General features: G+C 61.1%; 1 protein-coding gene across 5 annotated transcripts in view; it reads right to left on the reverse strand.

The window, feature by feature from the left end:
* CELSR2 (cadherin EGF LAG seven-pass G-type receptor 2) overlaps positions 1–17,654 on the reverse strand; it is a 31,333-nt gene that overhangs the window by 9,394 nt on the left and 4,285 nt on the right. For all 5 annotated transcript variants that reach the window (XM_053963747.1, XM_053963744.1, XM_053963746.1 and 2 more), the window contains 21 exons: positions 15,274–15,921; positions 14,259–14,481; positions 13,577–13,692; positions 13,081–13,169; positions 12,278–12,435; positions 11,671–11,834; positions 10,653–10,778; positions 10,028–10,194; positions 9,198–9,383; positions 8,974–9,087; positions 7,306–7,480; positions 6,489–6,630; positions 5,940–6,060; positions 5,550–5,733; positions 4,680–4,781; positions 3,796–3,890; positions 3,509–3,718; positions 2,718–2,901; positions 1,498–1,641; positions 708–942; positions 153–338 (listed from right to left, as the gene is read on the reverse strand). In XM_053963747.1, coding sequence (XP_053819722.1) covers positions 153–338; positions 708–942; positions 1,498–1,641; positions 2,718–2,901; positions 3,509–3,718; positions 3,796–3,890; positions 4,680–4,781; positions 5,550–5,733; positions 5,940–6,060; positions 6,489–6,630; positions 7,306–7,480; positions 8,974–9,087; positions 9,198–9,383; positions 10,028–10,194; positions 10,653–10,778; positions 11,671–11,834; positions 12,278–12,435; positions 13,081–13,169; positions 13,577–13,692; positions 14,259–14,481; positions 15,274–15,921 — 3,769 coding nt within the window. The remainder of the gene's footprint in view (positions 1–152; positions 339–707; positions 943–1,497; positions 1,642–2,717; positions 2,902–3,508; positions 3,719–3,795; positions 3,891–4,679; positions 4,782–5,549; positions 5,734–5,939; positions 6,061–6,488; positions 6,631–7,305; positions 7,481–8,973; positions 9,088–9,197; positions 9,384–10,027; positions 10,195–10,652; positions 10,779–11,670; positions 11,835–12,277; positions 12,436–13,080; positions 13,170–13,576; positions 13,693–14,258; positions 14,482–15,273; positions 15,922–17,654) is intronic.

Here is a 17,654-nt window from a genome sequence, read left to right on the forward strand (position 1 = left end):
TTGTCTCCCTGGGGAGATCCCTTGTCCCTCTGGAGTGTACCCATCTTCCCCAAGGCATTCCCATCCCCAATCCCATGTCCCTCTCTGCTGGGATGTCCCTGTGCCCCCAGGTGCTCCTGTCACCTCTGGGGTGTCCCCTGTCCTGCTCTCACCGCAGAGAGTGGTTCCAGAAGACGCAGATGGGCTTAGAGCGCTCCTGGGTCTCCAACAGCCGGAACTGGAGGGTGACGGGCTTGGCCAGCACCCGGGGAGTCCAAATGCCCCCCACGCCATCCGTGCCCCCCATGTGCACGCTGATGCTCACCACCGGTGTGTTGATGATGGGGCGCTTGGGCACCCTGGGGGGCATCAGTGTCAGGGAGCCCACTCAGGGCGCCCCAAAACCCACCTTGGTGCCACAGAGTGCCCTGGCACCACACACACTGTGAGGGCACCTCTTTCTCCCCTGTGCCCCCTTTTTTGGGCACCCCATGGGCACCATCCTTGGGCATCCCTTGAGCCACCTCCCCAGCCCTCTGCCCCCCATCACCAGGCACTCTCTGTGCCTCCCAGCCTTGGGCACTCCATGTGTCCTCTTTCCCATCCCTCCCCTGGGAACCCTCCAGATACCCCTGGCCTCATCCCCCAATATCCCCCAGATGCTTGGCTTTGCCCCAGCACCCCATATGCCACCCCCAGCCCCCCCAAGCCCCCATCCCCAGTGGCACCGGAGGCTGCGCTTGTCAGTGTCGAAGTGCTGGGGCAGGAGACCGGCCAGGGTACGGTAGATGATGACGCTGGCGATGGCCTGGCCCTCACCCAGGGATGGGTGGCGCTTGTGCCGGGTCACCACAGTCATCCCTGCCTCCTCTTCCTCCACTTTCTCCTCTTCGCCTGCTTCATCCTCCTCCTCCTCCTGCCCACCTGTGCCCTGTGGTGCCTGCCCATGCCCGGTTGAGGGGCCTGGGGGCCATGGGCAGGGGGCAGCATGATGCTCTGAGACGTCATTGGGGTCCCCATGGCCACCCTGGAGTCCCCAGCTCTGCCAATCCCATGATCATAACAAGGTTCCCCCAACACTTCCAGCTCCAGGCGTCCCCATGTCCACACCAGGTTCCCCAACGCTGTCAGATCTATGACCACAATGAGGTCCCCATGGTCACACTTGTGTCCCTAACCCCACCCCCCGCCATGGCCACACCAGGATCTCTGATGCCATCGTGGGGTCCCTGGTCTTTGCATCCTTACCAGGGTCCCCAGCCATGCCAGTACCATCCTGGGGTCCCAAACCTGCCAGCCCATGGCCACACTGGGGTCCTCATGGTGGCACTGGGATTCCCAACCCTGTCAGCCCATGGGCATTCCGGGGTTCCCCCATCCCTGCCAGCCCCCCAGCCAGAGTCCCCAGCTGTGTTATGTTCCCATGGCCAAATGGGGGGTCCCCCAAGCTCTGCCAGCCCTGTGGATGCAAGTGCGTCCCCAGCCCTGCCCCCTGTCCCCCCTATGCCCCAGACTCACGCCTGTCCTCTGGGGGCCGGAAGATGCTGTCAGGCAGGATGACGGTTGTCTCCAGATCTGGGAGTTTCTCCCCCCGCAGTGCCTCATAGCGTGGCAGGCGGGCACCCGCAAAGCTGCTCTTGTCCAGCCGCACCACCGACACCACTGTGGCACCACGTCACCCACAGCATGGCATGGCACCCACCAACCCTGAGGCACACAGACCCCGGCACCCACCGGCCCCAGGGCATACCGACCCCAGCATTCACTGATCCCGGGGCGCACCAAACCCAGTACACACCAACACCAGCACCCACCAATCCTGGCACCCACTGACCCCGGGGAACACAGACCTTGGCACCCACTGACCCTAGGGCACACCATCCTCTGCATTCACTAATCCCAGGGTACACCAAGCCCGGAACAAACCAACTCCAGCACCCACCGACCCTGGGGGACACCGAGCTCCAACACTCACCAATCCCAGCACCATGAACCCCAGAGCCATGGATCCTGGGGCACACAGACCCCAAGACCATAGATCCCACCACCCACCAACTCTGTGGCACACAGACTGCAGCACCCACTGGGCTCAGCAACCACTGACCCTGACATCCAACAACCCCAGAGCAATGAATCCATACACCCACAGACACTAGCAGCCACCAACCCTCGGGCACATGGACCCCAGCACCCACTAATCCCAACACCCACCAGCCCCCGGGACACACAGAACACAGCCCCTCTGTACCCAGTACCCACTGACCCCAGGGCACACAGACCACAGCCCATGTCCCCAGGGACACACACATGCCTCTAGGCACACCCATGTTCCCCAGGACATGTTTCCCAGCCACACAAATGTCCACGTCCCCAGCACATGTTCCCAGGTACCCATCAGACACACATGCATGCTCTTAGCAGAAAGTATCCTTGTGTACATGTCCCCAGCTCACATGTTCTTGTGCACACACATACTCCAGGTATATAGAGATCTGTGTTCCCAGACATGTGTCCATGTCCCCAACACACACACATTCCCTGAGCACACACAAGTCCCCAAGCACACACATGTCCATGTCCCCAGCACATACATCCCCCAGGCACATCCATGCCCATGTGCCCAGCACCACACCAAGGGCACATGTATGTCCCAAGGAACACGCATGTTCCCAGCATGCCTATGTTCCCAGGCACATACCCCCCATCACAGCCCTCTGGCCACACATGTCCCCACTGACCGATGTTAGGGGTGACAATGGTGAAGGGGCTGAGGTAAGTCTGGGGCATATTCCGTGCCAGGGCTCGTGCATACTCCTCGAAGTGCTGCAGCAACTGGGCTGTGCCACCTTCTGTCTGCTGGATTAGCTCCCAGTGACGCTTGTTCCCCGTGTCCAGCAGCGCACTGCCCACCCGCAGCAGGTTCTGGGGGCAAGGTAGAGGTAGTGGCACTGGGAACTGGCACTTTAGGGTCTGGGCAGGGAGTCCCTAACCTATGGCGCCCCAGCACTGGCAGTGGGGGACGGGGGTGCTGTACCCCCACAAAGTTGAGGGTGCATCCTGAGCCACACCAACACCCACTGCTTAGGGGTGCCCACCGCCCTGGCATCAAACTTCCTACACCATTCCTCTCTAGGTGTGTGCCCATCACCCTGGTGCATGGGCTCCCTCATCAATACCCTTCCCAGGTGGGTGCCATCCATCCTGGCAGCCAGGTTCCTGCACCAATACCTCCCCCCTCCCCATGCAGATGCACATCACCCCAGTGTTTGACCTTTTGCCCAAATATGACCCTCCCCAAAGGGGTCCCTGCAACTCCAGCCTCTTTTCCTTCTCCCTCAACCTCCCTCCCCAATGCCTGTCACCTGGGTATCTGCTCTCCTGCCCCAATATCCCTCCTGAAAAGGGTGCCCCTCACCCTGGTGTCTGGGCTCATGCACCCACATCCCCCCCCATGGGAGCGCTCATCATCTTTTCCGCTTTGCCCATTCTCCCTCCGGGCATGTCCCCATTCCTGTGATCTCATGCCCACCTCAGTGAAGTGCACATCCTGGGTGGCAGCAAGGCGGAAGCCGCGCTGGCGGCTCTCGTGGCGCAGCAGGGCCCCAGCCAGGCGGTATGCCAGGTGCACATCACTGCCAAAGTACCCGCGGGCCTCACGCATCGCTTCACGCAGTGCCAGCGCCACGCGCCGGGACTGCCCTGCATCCCACCGTGACTCGTTGCCCACCAGCTGCTCCGCCTTGGAGGAGACACACAGAGTCAAGGGAGCCCCAGTGGCACTGTCGCATGGCTGCTGCTGGTGTTCCCCTGGCTCACCCAGGGGCGAAGGGCAGCAAAGGCCAGCGCGCTGCAGTTGAAGAGGTTGGGGGGCAGCCAGCCCTTGTGCTCGTCACAGTGGCGCAGTGCTGTGCCTGTGGGATGGAGACACTGAGTACACCATGGGGACAATGGGGCAGCCTCACCTGACAGCATGTCAGCAGCGCTGCCAGTGTCACACTCCTGCTCCACCCTGCAGTGACACCAGAGTGGTGCCCCAGCCTTGTCCCAGTGGTGCCATGCCCTGTCCCAGCTGTGCCATCACAGTGTCACACTCCTGTGCCACCCCCAGTGATACCACCATGACAGCCACCAGTCCTGATGCCACCAGTGCCACACTCTGCAGTGACACCACAGTGGCAGTCCCAACCTCATCTCAACAAGTCCACACTCGTGTTACACCCACTCCATCTTGGTGGTACCACCAAGGTGTCACCACCCTTAACCCATCCTAGCAGTGCCACCCCAGTGTCACCTCCCCGTACCAACCCAATAATGCCACTACAGTATCACCTCCCTGCCCTGTCCCAGTGATGCCCCATGGTGCCACCCAACCCCAGCTCCATCCAACTGGTGCCACCACCATGACACACCTCAGCCTTGTCCCACTGGTGTCAACATGGGATGGTGTCATCCCATCCTAGTAGTGCCACCACCATATCACCACCCTGAAGTGACATCATGGTGTTCACTCTCCCCACCATGTCTCAGCAGTGCAATCATGGTGTCACCTCCCTGTACCGCCCTGTACCACCCAAGCGATGCCACCGTGGTGTCAATCCCTTTAAGCCCCATCGCAGTAATATCACCACTGTGTCACCCCCAGCCTCATTCTGGCAGTGTGCCCAGTGCCACCCCTGTCCTGTCCCCATGTCCCCACATACCAACAGAGCCCTTGGGGCACGGGGCTGCAGCTGGCAGCCCAAACCGAGTGCGGGGCCACCAGATGCTGGCCTCGATGGCTCGGGGACAGCTGTCGTAGTTCACTGCAAGACACAACAGGGCATCAAAATGGGGGACGCAGGGTGGCAGTAGGCTGGCAGTGACACCTGGTCACTGGAACACAGGCTAACAGCATTGTGACAGCAGTGGCAGAGCAGGATGACTAAAGGATAATACAGCGTAAAAGTAGGGTGACATAGTGGCACACGGTGATAGCAATGTGACAGCAGTGTGACACAGGGTGACAGTGGGGTGACACAAGGTGTCAATAGGATTACACCAACAACCAAGGTGTTGGTGGAACTCAGTTGCCAGCAGCCAGGGTGACAGCAAGGTGACAGCAAGTGACACAAAGTGACAAGGTAGTGATGCAGGGTAGCACAGGGTGACAGCAGGGTGACAGTAGCACCCAGTCAAAGGCACTTGGAGTGACACAGGGTTGACACAGGGTTGCAACAGGGCAGAGTAGGGTGACACAGGGTGATACAGGGTGACAATGGCACTCACTGGCACCCAGGATGACAGCTGTGGCAGAGCAGGGGAACATCAGGATGGCACAGGGTGGTGTAGGGTGACACAGGATGACAGCAGGGTGACACCAGTGTAACACAGAGTAACAGTGGGGTGACACAAGGTGACACAATGTGACAATGGGGTCAGCAGGGTGACAGCAAAGTGACAGTAGTACCTGGTCACTGACACTCAGGGTGACACAGGGTGACACAAGGTGACAGAGAGTAATGGAGGATGACATCAGAGTGAGGGTGGGCACTCAGAGTGGCACAGGGTGACACAAGTTGACAATCCCCCACCTTCGCAGCCGCTGGCTGTCACCTCAGCGAAGGGGTTGTCACAGCGGTCACAGTGACGGCCTATGACACCAGCTTTGCAGGGGCACTGTCCAGTGTTGGCATCACATCGGCGTGACAGTGACCCAGTGGGGTAGCACTCACAGGGGTGGCACGTGTCCCCTCCTGGTGGGCGGTAGTGGTTGTCCTGGGGGGACAGAGGGTCACTGCAGGCATGGGGATGGGGTGACAGGGGGCTGACAGAGGGTGACAGGGAGGAGGCAGGGGGGTTGTTGGAGGCATGATGGAGTGTGACAGGGAGGTGACGGGGTGACAGTGGGGTGGCAGGGAGAAACAGAGGGGTGACAGGAGGATGGCAGGGGTTGGCAGGGGAGGTGACAAGGCTGGTCCCACCTTGCAGTGACACTCGCCCGTGGTCTTGTTGCAGTCTGGGTCAAAGCCATGGGTGACGTCGCAGCTGCAGGGGCCGCACGTGGGGTGTCCCCACCACCCCCGTGGGCATGGCTGCGCCTCCCTGGGGACAATGGAGCTGGCACACGGGCACCATTCCAGAGTACACCCACAATGCCACTTGTAAACTCACATGGCCACTTGTACCCTCACAGTGCCACCTGTACCCCCACAGTGCCCCTTGCACCCCTACTGTGCCACTTCTACACCCACAGTACCACTTTTCATCCACAGTGACCTCTGCATACTCACCACAGCTCTTGCACAGCCATTGTGCCCTTTCCACACTCCCCCTGCCATTTGCACACCTACCACAGCTCTTGCACGTGCACTATGCCCTTTGCACACCCACCCTGCCCCATATGCCCACCCTCCTCTCACCTCACCTCACCTCACCTCCTGCCCACAGTGTCCCTCACAGTGCCCCCCCCCACCCCCAGGTGCTCCGTGCCCCCCGCCCAGCACACACGTGTGCCCCACAGTGTCACCAACCGGTGCTGGCAGAGGGCCCCGAAGGTGCCCGGGGGACAGTGGCAGGCATAGCCGGGGGCCGTGCCTGGACGGCGAGTACAGGTGCCCGGAGGCTCGCAGGGGTCCAGGGCACAGGCACTGACACAGCTGTCACCGAAGTACCCTGGGCACAGGACAGGGTTGGATACAACAACAGGGTACAGTGACGGGGGACAGGGATGGGGGTGAGGGGCAGTGCCCAGGGGTGACAGTAATAAGGAGTGGCTGTGACAAGGAAGGGTGGCAGTGCTTTGGGGACAGGGGTGGAGTGCTGGTGCCCAGAGAACGTAGTGTTGTTGGGGCAATATGTCACAAGGTGGCAGTGCTGGGGATGGCAGTGTCTCAGGGCTGTCAGGAGGTGCCGGGGGGTTTCCACTCATGGGGGTGGCAGTGGGGGGTGTCACAGGAGTGGCATTGTCTCGGGGGTGTTGGGACTTGTCGGGGGTCTCTGCTTATCAGGGTAGCAGTAGGGGGTGTCACAGAGGTGTCTCAGCAGTGTCAGTGTCCCACAGGGTGTCAGGGGATGTCAGGGGTTGTCAGGCAGTCTCCATTCAAAGGCGTAGAAATGAGGGGTATCACAGGTGTGTCACAGGGGTGTCAGCAACCTGGGGGTGTCAGGCTGTGTCGGGAGGGTGTCAGGGAGTGTTGGGGGACTGCTGGGGTGTCTCAGAGGTCTCAGGGCATCCCTGTTCACGGGCGTGGCAGAGGGAGTTTTCACAGGGGTGTCAGTTCCAGGGCTATTGGGAGATATCTGGGGTGTGTCCAAGGGGTTTCAGGAGTCTGGGGGATCTCTGCTCACCAGGGTGGCAGCGGCATGAGAAACTGTCCCAGTCGTCACTGCAGTAGCTGTGGGGGGGGCAGGGCCCCGAGTCGCAGGGATCGGGCAGAGCACAGCCCCCTTCCACATTCACCTGCGCCGCCTGTGCCAGGCTCAGGGCACCCGCAGTCACCACAGGGTCCCCAACACGCAGGCCCTGCAGGGTCACTTATCAATGTCCTCATTAAGACCCCCACGAGCCACCCTGGACCCCCAACACACTCCACTCCATGCCTCAGTTTCCCTCACCATTCGCCGGAGACCCCATGAGAACTTCCTACACAGTGTCACCATCAGTGTGATCTCACCACACACAGGACCCACCATGTCACCCTAAAATCCCCTGCCCCACTGTCATCCCTACCTCAGTGTCCCCTGCCACAACAGAGGACACCCTAGGACAACCTGGACCACCCTGCAGTGTCACCCCCTCCTCAGTTTCCCCCACCATGATACTGGACCCACTGTGCCACCCTGAACCTCCTGCATCGTGTCACCTGTCATTGTACCTCAGCACCAAACTCAGCACCACCTGGTGACACACCTGTGTCACCTGCAGTGACCCCTCATTGACCTGGGACACCCCCTCACCCCAACCCAACTTCCCTGTGCAGGGTCACAGTGATGCCCCAGCCACCATGACCCCTCCTGCCCCCATGCCGTGCCCAGTCTCTATGTCCCTCGCTACCACCCAGGACCTTTTGTGTCACCCTTTTGTGTTCAGTCTGTCCCCACATCATGTCACACTCCGAACCCCACACCAGGATGTACTATGGCACGCCAGCCCCCCTCTCCAGTCACGTCATCTCTGAGTGCTTCAGTGGCCCCAACACCAGCCAGTACCCCCTGTATGACCCATGACCTCCCCAGTCACACCCATGTCCCCACAGCCATGTCCCTATCCTGCCCAGGCCCTGGGGTGATGACCTTGCGCCCCATGTCACTATGCCCATGAGTACCCAGTGCATCCCCACTGTCCCCCTGCCCACACAGCCGATGTCTCCTTGTCCTATGTCATCTCCCTGTACCCACATCCCTCTGCCCTTCTCCATCCTGCCATGTCCCCATGTCTATGCCCCACTTCATGTCCCGGAACCCTGTGACATGTCCCTGTGCCTCCCAGCCATTCTGCCCATGTGCCCCTGTCCTTGTGCACATCCCTGTGCCCCCCACCACCCTGCCCATGCCCCCACTTCTCTGTGTCATGTTCCCAAACCCCATGTCCCCAAGCCCTGTGCCCATGTCCCTGTGCTCCTTCCCAGTGTGCCCATGTCCCCAACCCCTGTGTACATGTCCCTATGTCCCTCTGCACCCCTTCATCATACGATGTCCCCAAGCCCTTTGCCACGTCCCCAAGCACTGCACCCATGTGCCTGTCCCTCTCTTCCTCGTGCCCATGTCCCCATCCCCAAGGCAAGGCCCTGCTTCATTGGGCCCTGTCCTCACCCTGTGCCACATCCCCAACATCTGTGCTCACATCCCTGTGCCCATTTCCCCAAGCCGTATGCTATGTCCCTGTGTCCATGTCCCTGTGCCTCCCTCCCATTGTGACCATGTCCTTATCCTCTCTTCCACATCCCCAAGCCCACCCCTCTTTCCTATGCCTGCCACCCCATGCTCCCCATGCCCTCTGGGCCCATGCCTCCGTACCTGCAGGCAGCCCTGGAACCCCTCCTCCACGGTGCCACTGTCCCCCAGCAGCCCCCCGAGGCTCAGCGTGCGCAGCCGCAACCCTTGCAGCTCTCCAGGGACATCGCCCACCGCCTGGGGGGCACAGGGACCCCCATGGGCACCTTGGGGTGCCACAGAGGGTGCCACGGTGGCACATGGGCATCATCAGAGTGGATGCCCCCTGTGCCTCAGTCTTCCCATACCTGGTGGCGGCCATAGTCGAGGGTGAGAAGGAGGAGGGTGGCAGAGGGGTTGTGGCCAGGGCCCCCCCGCATCTCCAGCTCCACGTGGTGCCAGGCGCCGTCATTGACTTTGGCCTGCGGCAGACGCAGGGTGGCCAAACGGGCCCCCCCTTGCCAGGCACCAGCCTCTACCTGCCCCTCGCTCAGCTGTGAGGAGTAGACATGTCAAGGATCCCAAAAACCTGGAGGGCACCAGGCACTGCCCACCGGGAAATACAATTTCCCCTGGGACAATAAGACAACCCCTCAGGTAATGCCCCCTCAAGGGGTGGCACCCCCTTTCACTGTTCCCCCCTGCCAGCAATACACCCCCCCACAGCAATGCCAGCGATGCCACCAGACCCCCCTCCAGGGCAATTCTGCCCCGCCACAGGGTAACTCCCCTATTCCAATCCCCCCACACCACTACCTCCCTGTGGCCATATATAACCCCCAGCAATACCTCCTATTCCAATGACTCCCCCAGGGCAATGACCCCCCCCCAGGGCAATAAACCCCGTGCCAACAACTCCCCAGTGCCAACAATGCCAATAACACCCCCGTCCTCAGAGCAATAACTGCTGGCACTGCCCCGGTGCCAACCCCCCTATACTCCTGCTCAAGTCAATACCCTCCCAGGGCAATGACCTCCCCCCAGAGCTATACCCCCTATGCCAATGACACCAAGACCAATAGCTCCTCTGGCAATGACCCCCACCCAAATCAATAACATCCCCATGGCAACCACCTCTCCTCCCTGGCACCTTCCTCAGGACTCACCCGTGCCCTCCCCATGCCTCTCCTGTGCCCACCTGCAGGATGAGGGTTAGGCGACCTCCGGCCCCCGCCTGCAGCAGAACCCCGCGGGAGTGGCGGGTGCGGAACATGATGCGGACTGGCCAGAGCAGGGAGAGGGGCAGTGCCAGACCGTTCCACGCCACGCGGCTGCTGCCCACGAACCGCTGCGGGCCCGCCATTTCTGTAGGGCATGCACGTGGGACTGGGGGCAACTCCATGACCCCCCACAAGCCCACGCCAGGGACCCCCGTGCCATGACACGGCCGTGCGCCCCCCCATACAGACCAACCACACCTGCCCATGGACTCCCTGCACCCCATCCAGGACCCTCCACAACCCCACACGGCCTCTCACATACCCAATCTCAGATCCCCAGCACCCACCTGGGGACCCCATGCACATCCCACAGATGCCAACACACCCTCCCACAGATCTCCTGCACCCACCCACAGATCCCCCATACCCCCTCACGAACCCACAACAATTCCACAGATCACCAAAGGCAAGCAGGGATGCCCCTTACCCTCTTCCCACACCCCTCACACCCACCCAGAGACCCTCCCCATGCCCCCCAAGGACCCACAACAAGCCTGTGGACCCCACACAGCCCCACCACTGTCCCCCCAGGCCCCTCAGTACCCTCCTGGCAGGTTTTGCCCCCAAAGCCCAGTGGGCAGCGGCAGCTGAACCCCCCCCACTCATGCACACAGGTGCCACCGTTGTGGCATGTGTTGGTGTCACACAGGGTCTTCTTGGGAGGACAACCTGTGAGGGGGCACAGGGGTCACATGCCACACATGACTTGGGACCCCTGACCCCATGGAACACACACACTCCCACATCCTTGAACCCTTGTCCAACCCCATGGTCCTAGTACCCCCTGAGCCCCTACCTCACATCCCAACCCCACCCTTAAGGGGATACAGCCCCATTCAGCCCCCAGTCCTGGCACCTCCCCACCCAGGGGACATAGCTTTATCAGTGCCACCCATTCCAGCTCGATGGCTCTGGCAGCCCCTCACCCCCCACCCCAAAACCAGGGGACATAATGCTCTACCACTGTGTCCCTGGACCCCCATCCAGCCCCATGAGCCTGGCACTCCCTCCCCACACTCATGGGACATAGAGACCCCCAAGCACTGCCCAGACCTGGGCCCCCAGCCAGCCCTCAAGCCCCAGCAACTCCTACTCTATACCCTACACCCTGTAGCCCTGGCAACCCTGAACTCAAACCTGCACCCCCTGACTTCCCACACCCCAGGGGGCCCCAGCCTGTTCCCTGGACCTCTCTCTAGCCCCATGGCCCTGGCACCCCCTCACCCCCTCCCCACAGCTCTGCCCTGTGTCCCCTGGACCCCCATCCAGCCCCATTTCTCTGACACCCCCTCCCCACACCCAGGGGGCACAGCCCCATGGTCCTGGTATCCCTCAACCCACACCTGGACTCCTTAACCTCCCATCCCACACCCAGGGGGCACAGCATCCCCCATGCCCTCTGGACCCCCATCCATCCCTCCAGCCCTGGAACCCCCTCCCATCATTCAGGGGACACAGCCCCACTGTTCAGGTACCCCTTAACCCCACACCCCATCTCCCTCTGCTCGAAGGAGCACAGTCCCTCCCCAGCTCCTCCCCAGTCTCTTGATCTGGAGCCCACCGGGCAGGGTGCCATTGTTAGCAATGAAGGCTGCCATGTCCACGGGGCGCTGGTCAATGTGGAGGTGCCGCATGCACCCCACAAAGTGCCGGCTGCGGATCGGGAAACTCTCGGGCAGCGTTGGGACCCCCCCCAGCAGCAGTGGCCCCGTCAGGTCCAGTGACCTGCAGAGCCCACCATCACTTCGGGGACTCAAGAAACCCTCGAGGGATCCCACAATCCATGGGGATCCCGAGGAAATTTCAAGAGACACCCAGCCACCCCCCATCCGACGGAAGTCCCAAGGGAACCCCAAAGAACACTCACTCACCCCAAAACCTGTGGGGATCTGAGGGACCAGCCAAAGGGTGTTCCCCCATGGGGAACTCAACAGACTCCCAAGGGACTCCCCACTTCCCCCCAGTGCCACGGAGACCCCAAGAGAACCCCCCAAACCCATGGGGACCTCCAGTGACTCCCCCATGCATAGGGATCCGTGACCTCCAAGGGACCTCTCACTAGTGAGGACTCCAAAGGGACCACACCCATAGAGACTGTTCACCTACAAGGGACCTCTCTATGGGTACCCCAAGGGACCCCACCCATGGGATCCCCAGGCCCCTCTCACTTCTTGCTGCCAGTCTGGGTGCCCTGGGCAGCGCAGGAGTAGTTGCCAAGGCGGGGCCCGAAACGCAGGGCCATGGCCGTGTCACAGTCGTCCACAGTCACCACAGCCACCTTCTGCTCTGAGGGGCCCTGTGGGACCCCCGAGTGCCCCACAACCGGCTGGGGGGCCCCACATTAGGCAGGAGGGCCCAGGACCTCCATCCTGCAGCCTCTGTCCCACTCCTTGTCCTCCCACTGCCCTCTGACCCCTCAACCCTCACCGGGCTCCCATGTCCCTCCAGCCCACCAGCCCCTCACTCTTCAGACCCCCCAACACTCCCCTCCATCCCTTCAGCCCCCTTTAAACCCTCAATGGTCCCCTTCATCCCCCTCAAGCCTCCATCCCTTTGACCTCTTCCTCCATCCCCCCATTCAAATTCCTCAGGGGTCCCCACAGGTGAGGAAAGTAGGTGGGATTCCCCAGGGGGTCAATGGGTGAGGAAGTGGGTGAGGACCTTGGGGTCCTCATGGATGGAGGCATCTCTTGACAGTCCCTTGGAGCTCCCCAAATCTCCTCTCTACTCTCCTCATCCCTCCAACACCCTCTTCCCCTCCACTCCTTCCTCTTCCTCCATCTCCCATCTCCCATCCCTTGGGACCCCCACAGGTGGGCACATCCTTTAGGGGTCCTTTAGGTGCTGCAAATCCCCTACCTGATCGCCCCCATCTCTCCATTCCCCCACCCTTCCCCTTCATCTTCCCTTCCTCTGTCTGCCCCAAACACTCCCCACCCACTGTGCCCCCCCATGAGCCCCATTCCCCCACCTTATTGTAGTAGTGCAGCTGCACCCGGTGCCACTGCCCATCGCTGACTCCTCCTGGCACGAAGGGTGACACTGTGGTGGTGGTCTCACCTGTGGGCACAGCGTCGGGGCAACACAATTGGAGGCAAGGAGGGGTGCCGGTGCCAGGAATAGGATGCCCAGGATGCAGTGCCAGGGATGCAGTGTTGGGGACATGAAGCAGGGGTTGCAGTGTTAGCAAGGGAATGTCCAGGATGCAGTGCCAGGGATGCAGTGTCAGGGAAGGGATGTCGGGGATGCAGCACCAGGCAGCACCAAGAATGGCAGGCCAGGGGTGCAGTGACGAATCAGTGAGGAATGCAATGAGAGATGCAGTGCCAGGAATATGATGCTCAGGATACAGAGCCAGGCAGTGCCAGGATGGGATCTCTGGGATGAAGTGAGGGATGCAGTGAAGGATACAGTGCCCACAAGGGTGTCAGGGTACGGGGCCAGGGCACGGCAGGGACAGTGCATACCTGCTGAGAAGGTTAGCTGCAGCTGCTCGTCCACAATCTCCAGCGCCACGAAGTCATGCCGCTCGTTGAAGCGCCCATTATACAGCAAGAGCCCATCCCGCTCCTGTGTGGCAAACCTGGAGGACACAAGTGCCAGCAGTGCCCCAATACCCCCCAATCCCTCCATGCCTCCCTTGCACTCCCCAACACCCCCTGACACTGCTGTGCCCCTGAGGCACACCCCTCATGCCCTACCCCATGACCTTGTACCCACTGTGACATGCTTGTACGCATCAGCCCCTGCCCCCACAAGGTGTCCCCCACCCCATTGCCTGCCATGCCAAGGGGTCACCCACGCCCTTTGCTCCCACCCTGTGCCCTCAGGGTGCCCATCACGCCACACCCAATCACCCCACAGCCCATATGATGCCAATGGGGCACTGATCACCACCCATCCCATATGATGCCAATGGGGCATGCCCACCCCATCTGATGCCCTTGAGACAACCACCATCCCACATTCCAAATTATGCCAATGGGGGCACCCACCCAGCCACCCAGTGCCCACAAGACACTCATCACCTCACACCCCATCACTGCATCTCACACCAACGGGACAAACATCACCATCTACCCCACACTCCATGTGACACCCATAGGGGCACACATCACCCCCCACCTGCCCAGATTCCCCCAGGCTCACGTGAGGCCGAGGGTGAAGTGGAAGCGCTGGCGGAGGCCACGAAAGGTGAGGAAGGAGTGTGGGGGGAAGCTGCGGGTGCTCATGGTGCAGAAGGGCTTCTCATAGTGCCCAGGGGGGCACTGGCACCGGAATCCCCCCACCAGCAGGTTCAGGCAGGTGCCCCCATTCCGGCAGACCCCTGGGGTGCAGCGGCCCCCCCGGGCACTCAGCTCACAGTGCTCCCCTGTTTGACATCCAGAACCCCAAAACTGAGGTAAGGTGTTCCATCTTCCCCCCACACCTCCACATTAAACCCAGAGTGGCCCCCCTCAGGTTCTCAGCTTGCAGGGCTCCCCTGTGTGATACCCCGATGGCACCAGCATCCCAAAAATGGGGGCTGGGGGTCCTCTCTCCTCCCCAACACCCAGTAATCCCCGAGTTCTCCCCCCAGGCACTCACAGGGCTCCCCAATGTGATAACCCAATGGCACCAGCATCCCAAAAATGGGGGCTGGGGGTCCTCTCTCCTCCCCAACACCCAGTAACCCCTGAGTTCTCCTCCCAGGCACTCACAGGGCTCCCCAATGTGATAACCCAATGGCACCAGCATCCCAAAAATGGGGGCTGGGGGTCCTCTCTCCTCCCCAACACCCAGTAACCCCCGAGTTCTCCCCCCAGGCACTCACAGGGCTCCCCAGTGTGACACCAAGCACCCTAAATGGGAAGGTGGGGATCCTCTCTCCCTTCCTGTCCCCCAGCATCTTTATCCCCAGCTCTATCACCATGGCAACCACCTCCCATTACCATGGAAACCCAAAGACACCCCCTTCTCTCACATGCCTTCCCCCACCTGGCTGGCACTCCCCACCAGGGGGTCCTGTGGGGGCTGGAGTCCCAGGGAGGGGGTAGGGGGTATGGCCCCATTGCCACCAGTTTACCGGCAGAGGGAGGGAGGGAGGGATAGAGGGCTGAAGAGGAGCTGGATGAGGAAAGATGAGGATGGACACCACCAGGAGGGGCTGGCCAGTGACTCTAACCAGTGAAGTCTTCGTGGCACTCGCAGGTGTATCCACCCTCACGGCTCCGGCAGCGCCCGTTGCTGCCGCAGGGGCTGGAGTAGCAGAGGTCGATCTCGGTCTCACAGTAGTCGCCGGTGAAGCCAGGCGGGCAGCGGCAGCGCAGGCCCGTGACAGGGTGGATGGGGCGAAAAAGGATGGTGTCGGAGGCGAGGAAGGGCGCGGAGCTGTCGAACTGCAGGACGGAGACGCAGCGCATGTAGTTCTCGCAGGGCTCACGCAGACACACGTTGTCATCAAAAGGCAGGACTCGCTGGGCTGTGGTAGCCGCCAGGAGCGATCGGTTAAGGTACAGCCGCTCCTGCAGCTCCTCCGACGAGAAGAACCGCGACGCGCCCGGCGCCGCCGCTGGCAGCAGTGCCGAGAGGCTGACATTGAGGATCCGCGCTGGCCCTACGTCTGTGTCCGTCTGGATGTTGAAAAGGATGACGCGGTGGCGGGGGGTGGCCAGGACAGCGGCCACCCCCTCCAGGAAGCGACTGAGCAGGGGGGACAAGAAGCGTTCCTGGGACATGTCAGCCAAACGCAGGGTGATGCTGTTGCTGAGCATCTCATCTGTGATCACCATCACCCGCAGCGTGCACTGTGCTGTTGCACTGTAAACGCCATCTGGGGACAAAGGGGGGACACAGGAGGGGGTCAGTGATAGCAATGGACAACTCTGGGAAAGGATGGTGGGATGGGAATAATGCTAGATATGAGGGAACCAACCGAATCAGCTGCTGTTGGACGGGGATGGTGCTATGGGGGCTTGACCCACTTGGCCACATAGAATGGGGACAGTGCTGGCCATGAAACACCTGGTCCATGTAGCCACTGTGGAATGGGGACAATACTGGCTATGAGGTGCCCATCCTGCTTGACTAGCATGGAATGGATAAGGTCAGGTGGGGACAGTGTAGGCTATGGGGGACCTTTCCTGCTCAGCTACCAAGGAATGGAGACAGTGATGGTTATAGGGTTGGTGCTGGTTATGGGGCTGGTACTGCTTTTGGGGTGCCCATCCCACCTACCACAGGGTAGAGACAGCGGGATGGGGATGGTGTTGGCAATGGGGCTGGAATTGGTTACAAGGCTCCTGTCCCACCTGGCCACTACTGAATGGGGATAGCGCTGGTTATGGCACTGTTGCTGATTGTGGGTGCCCATTCCACTTGGTGACCATGGAATGGGAACAGTGTGGGTCATGGGGTGCCCATCCTGCCTGGACACTGTGGGGTGGGGAATCTAAATGGGGTTGGTGGTTGGTTATGGGGCTGGTTCTGTCTATTATGCTGGCTGATTATGGAGCCAGCACTGGTTATGGGGTTGGTACTTGTTATGGGGTTGGTGCTGGTTTCTGGGGCTGGAGCTGGTATGGGGATGGCGCTGGTTAAGGGGCTGATGCTAGTTATGGGGTTGGGGGAGCAAAATCTCTGCTGAGCACTGGGCCACCCACCTTTCTCCTCTTCTTTGTCCTCCCCCTGGCTGAGGGCAGTGGGATGTAGGACAGATGGGGAGCAGGCAGACAGACGGATGAAGGGAATATGGGGACAGGTGGGGGGGCCAAGCAAGCAGAAGGAAGTGCCTCAGGGGTGGCAGGGGCCAGGGCTGCCCAGCAGCCTGTGGCCAGTGACTGGTGGCCAGTGGCTGGCGGGGGTGGGGGGGGTGGTGGGAAGGTTACCATGGCTGCAGCTGCAAGGGCCCAGCTATGGCTGGACCTTTTGTTTCCCTTCCGCCTGCCCCTGCAATTGGTGGGGGGGGAGCGGGCCACGGGGGAGTCCCTGCCCCCACCCTTTGTGCCCTGGGCCCCCTGCTTTGTGCGGCCAGAGCCGGGACCCCTGCCAGGAGATGCTGTGGGGCAATGGGGGCCATGTGGCTGAGGACAATAGACATCAGGCATGGCCTGTGACCCACTTTCCCCCTGACCTGGGGACGACCAAGGAGGTGTTCCCCCACCTTGGGATGACCCCCATCCCCCAGAAGCACCTCCTGAACACCCCACACCCCAAATGGTGCTGACAATTGATGGCACCCTTTATGTTGCAGTGATCCCCCCCACGCTGGGTTTGGGGACCTCTCAGTGGAGGCCAGGTTGCCCTCACAATTACACACACTAGGCCTTGTGTCTCCTGCACTGAATTCATTTAAGTGGAGTCTCCTGGAAACAGAAACATGGCGGTGCCAGGACTCCCCCAGTACTGCACTGCACCCTGAGCTTCCCAGATTCACCCATCAGACCCCCATAACAAGCCCCCAAGGGTACCAGGATCCCGCTGGCCCCCACCAGCCTCTGTTCCCCCAATACATGCACTGGGTCCTGCCCCACCCTGCTCAGTGACAGACAGAGAAGTGCAAGGACC

Source organism: Vidua chalybeata, chromosome 24, assembly GCF_026979565.1.
Source record: "Vidua chalybeata isolate OUT-0048 chromosome 24, bVidCha1 merged haplotype, whole genome shotgun sequence".
NCBI classification, from domain to species: domain Eukaryota; kingdom Metazoa; phylum Chordata; class Aves; order Passeriformes; family Viduidae; genus Vidua; species Vidua chalybeata.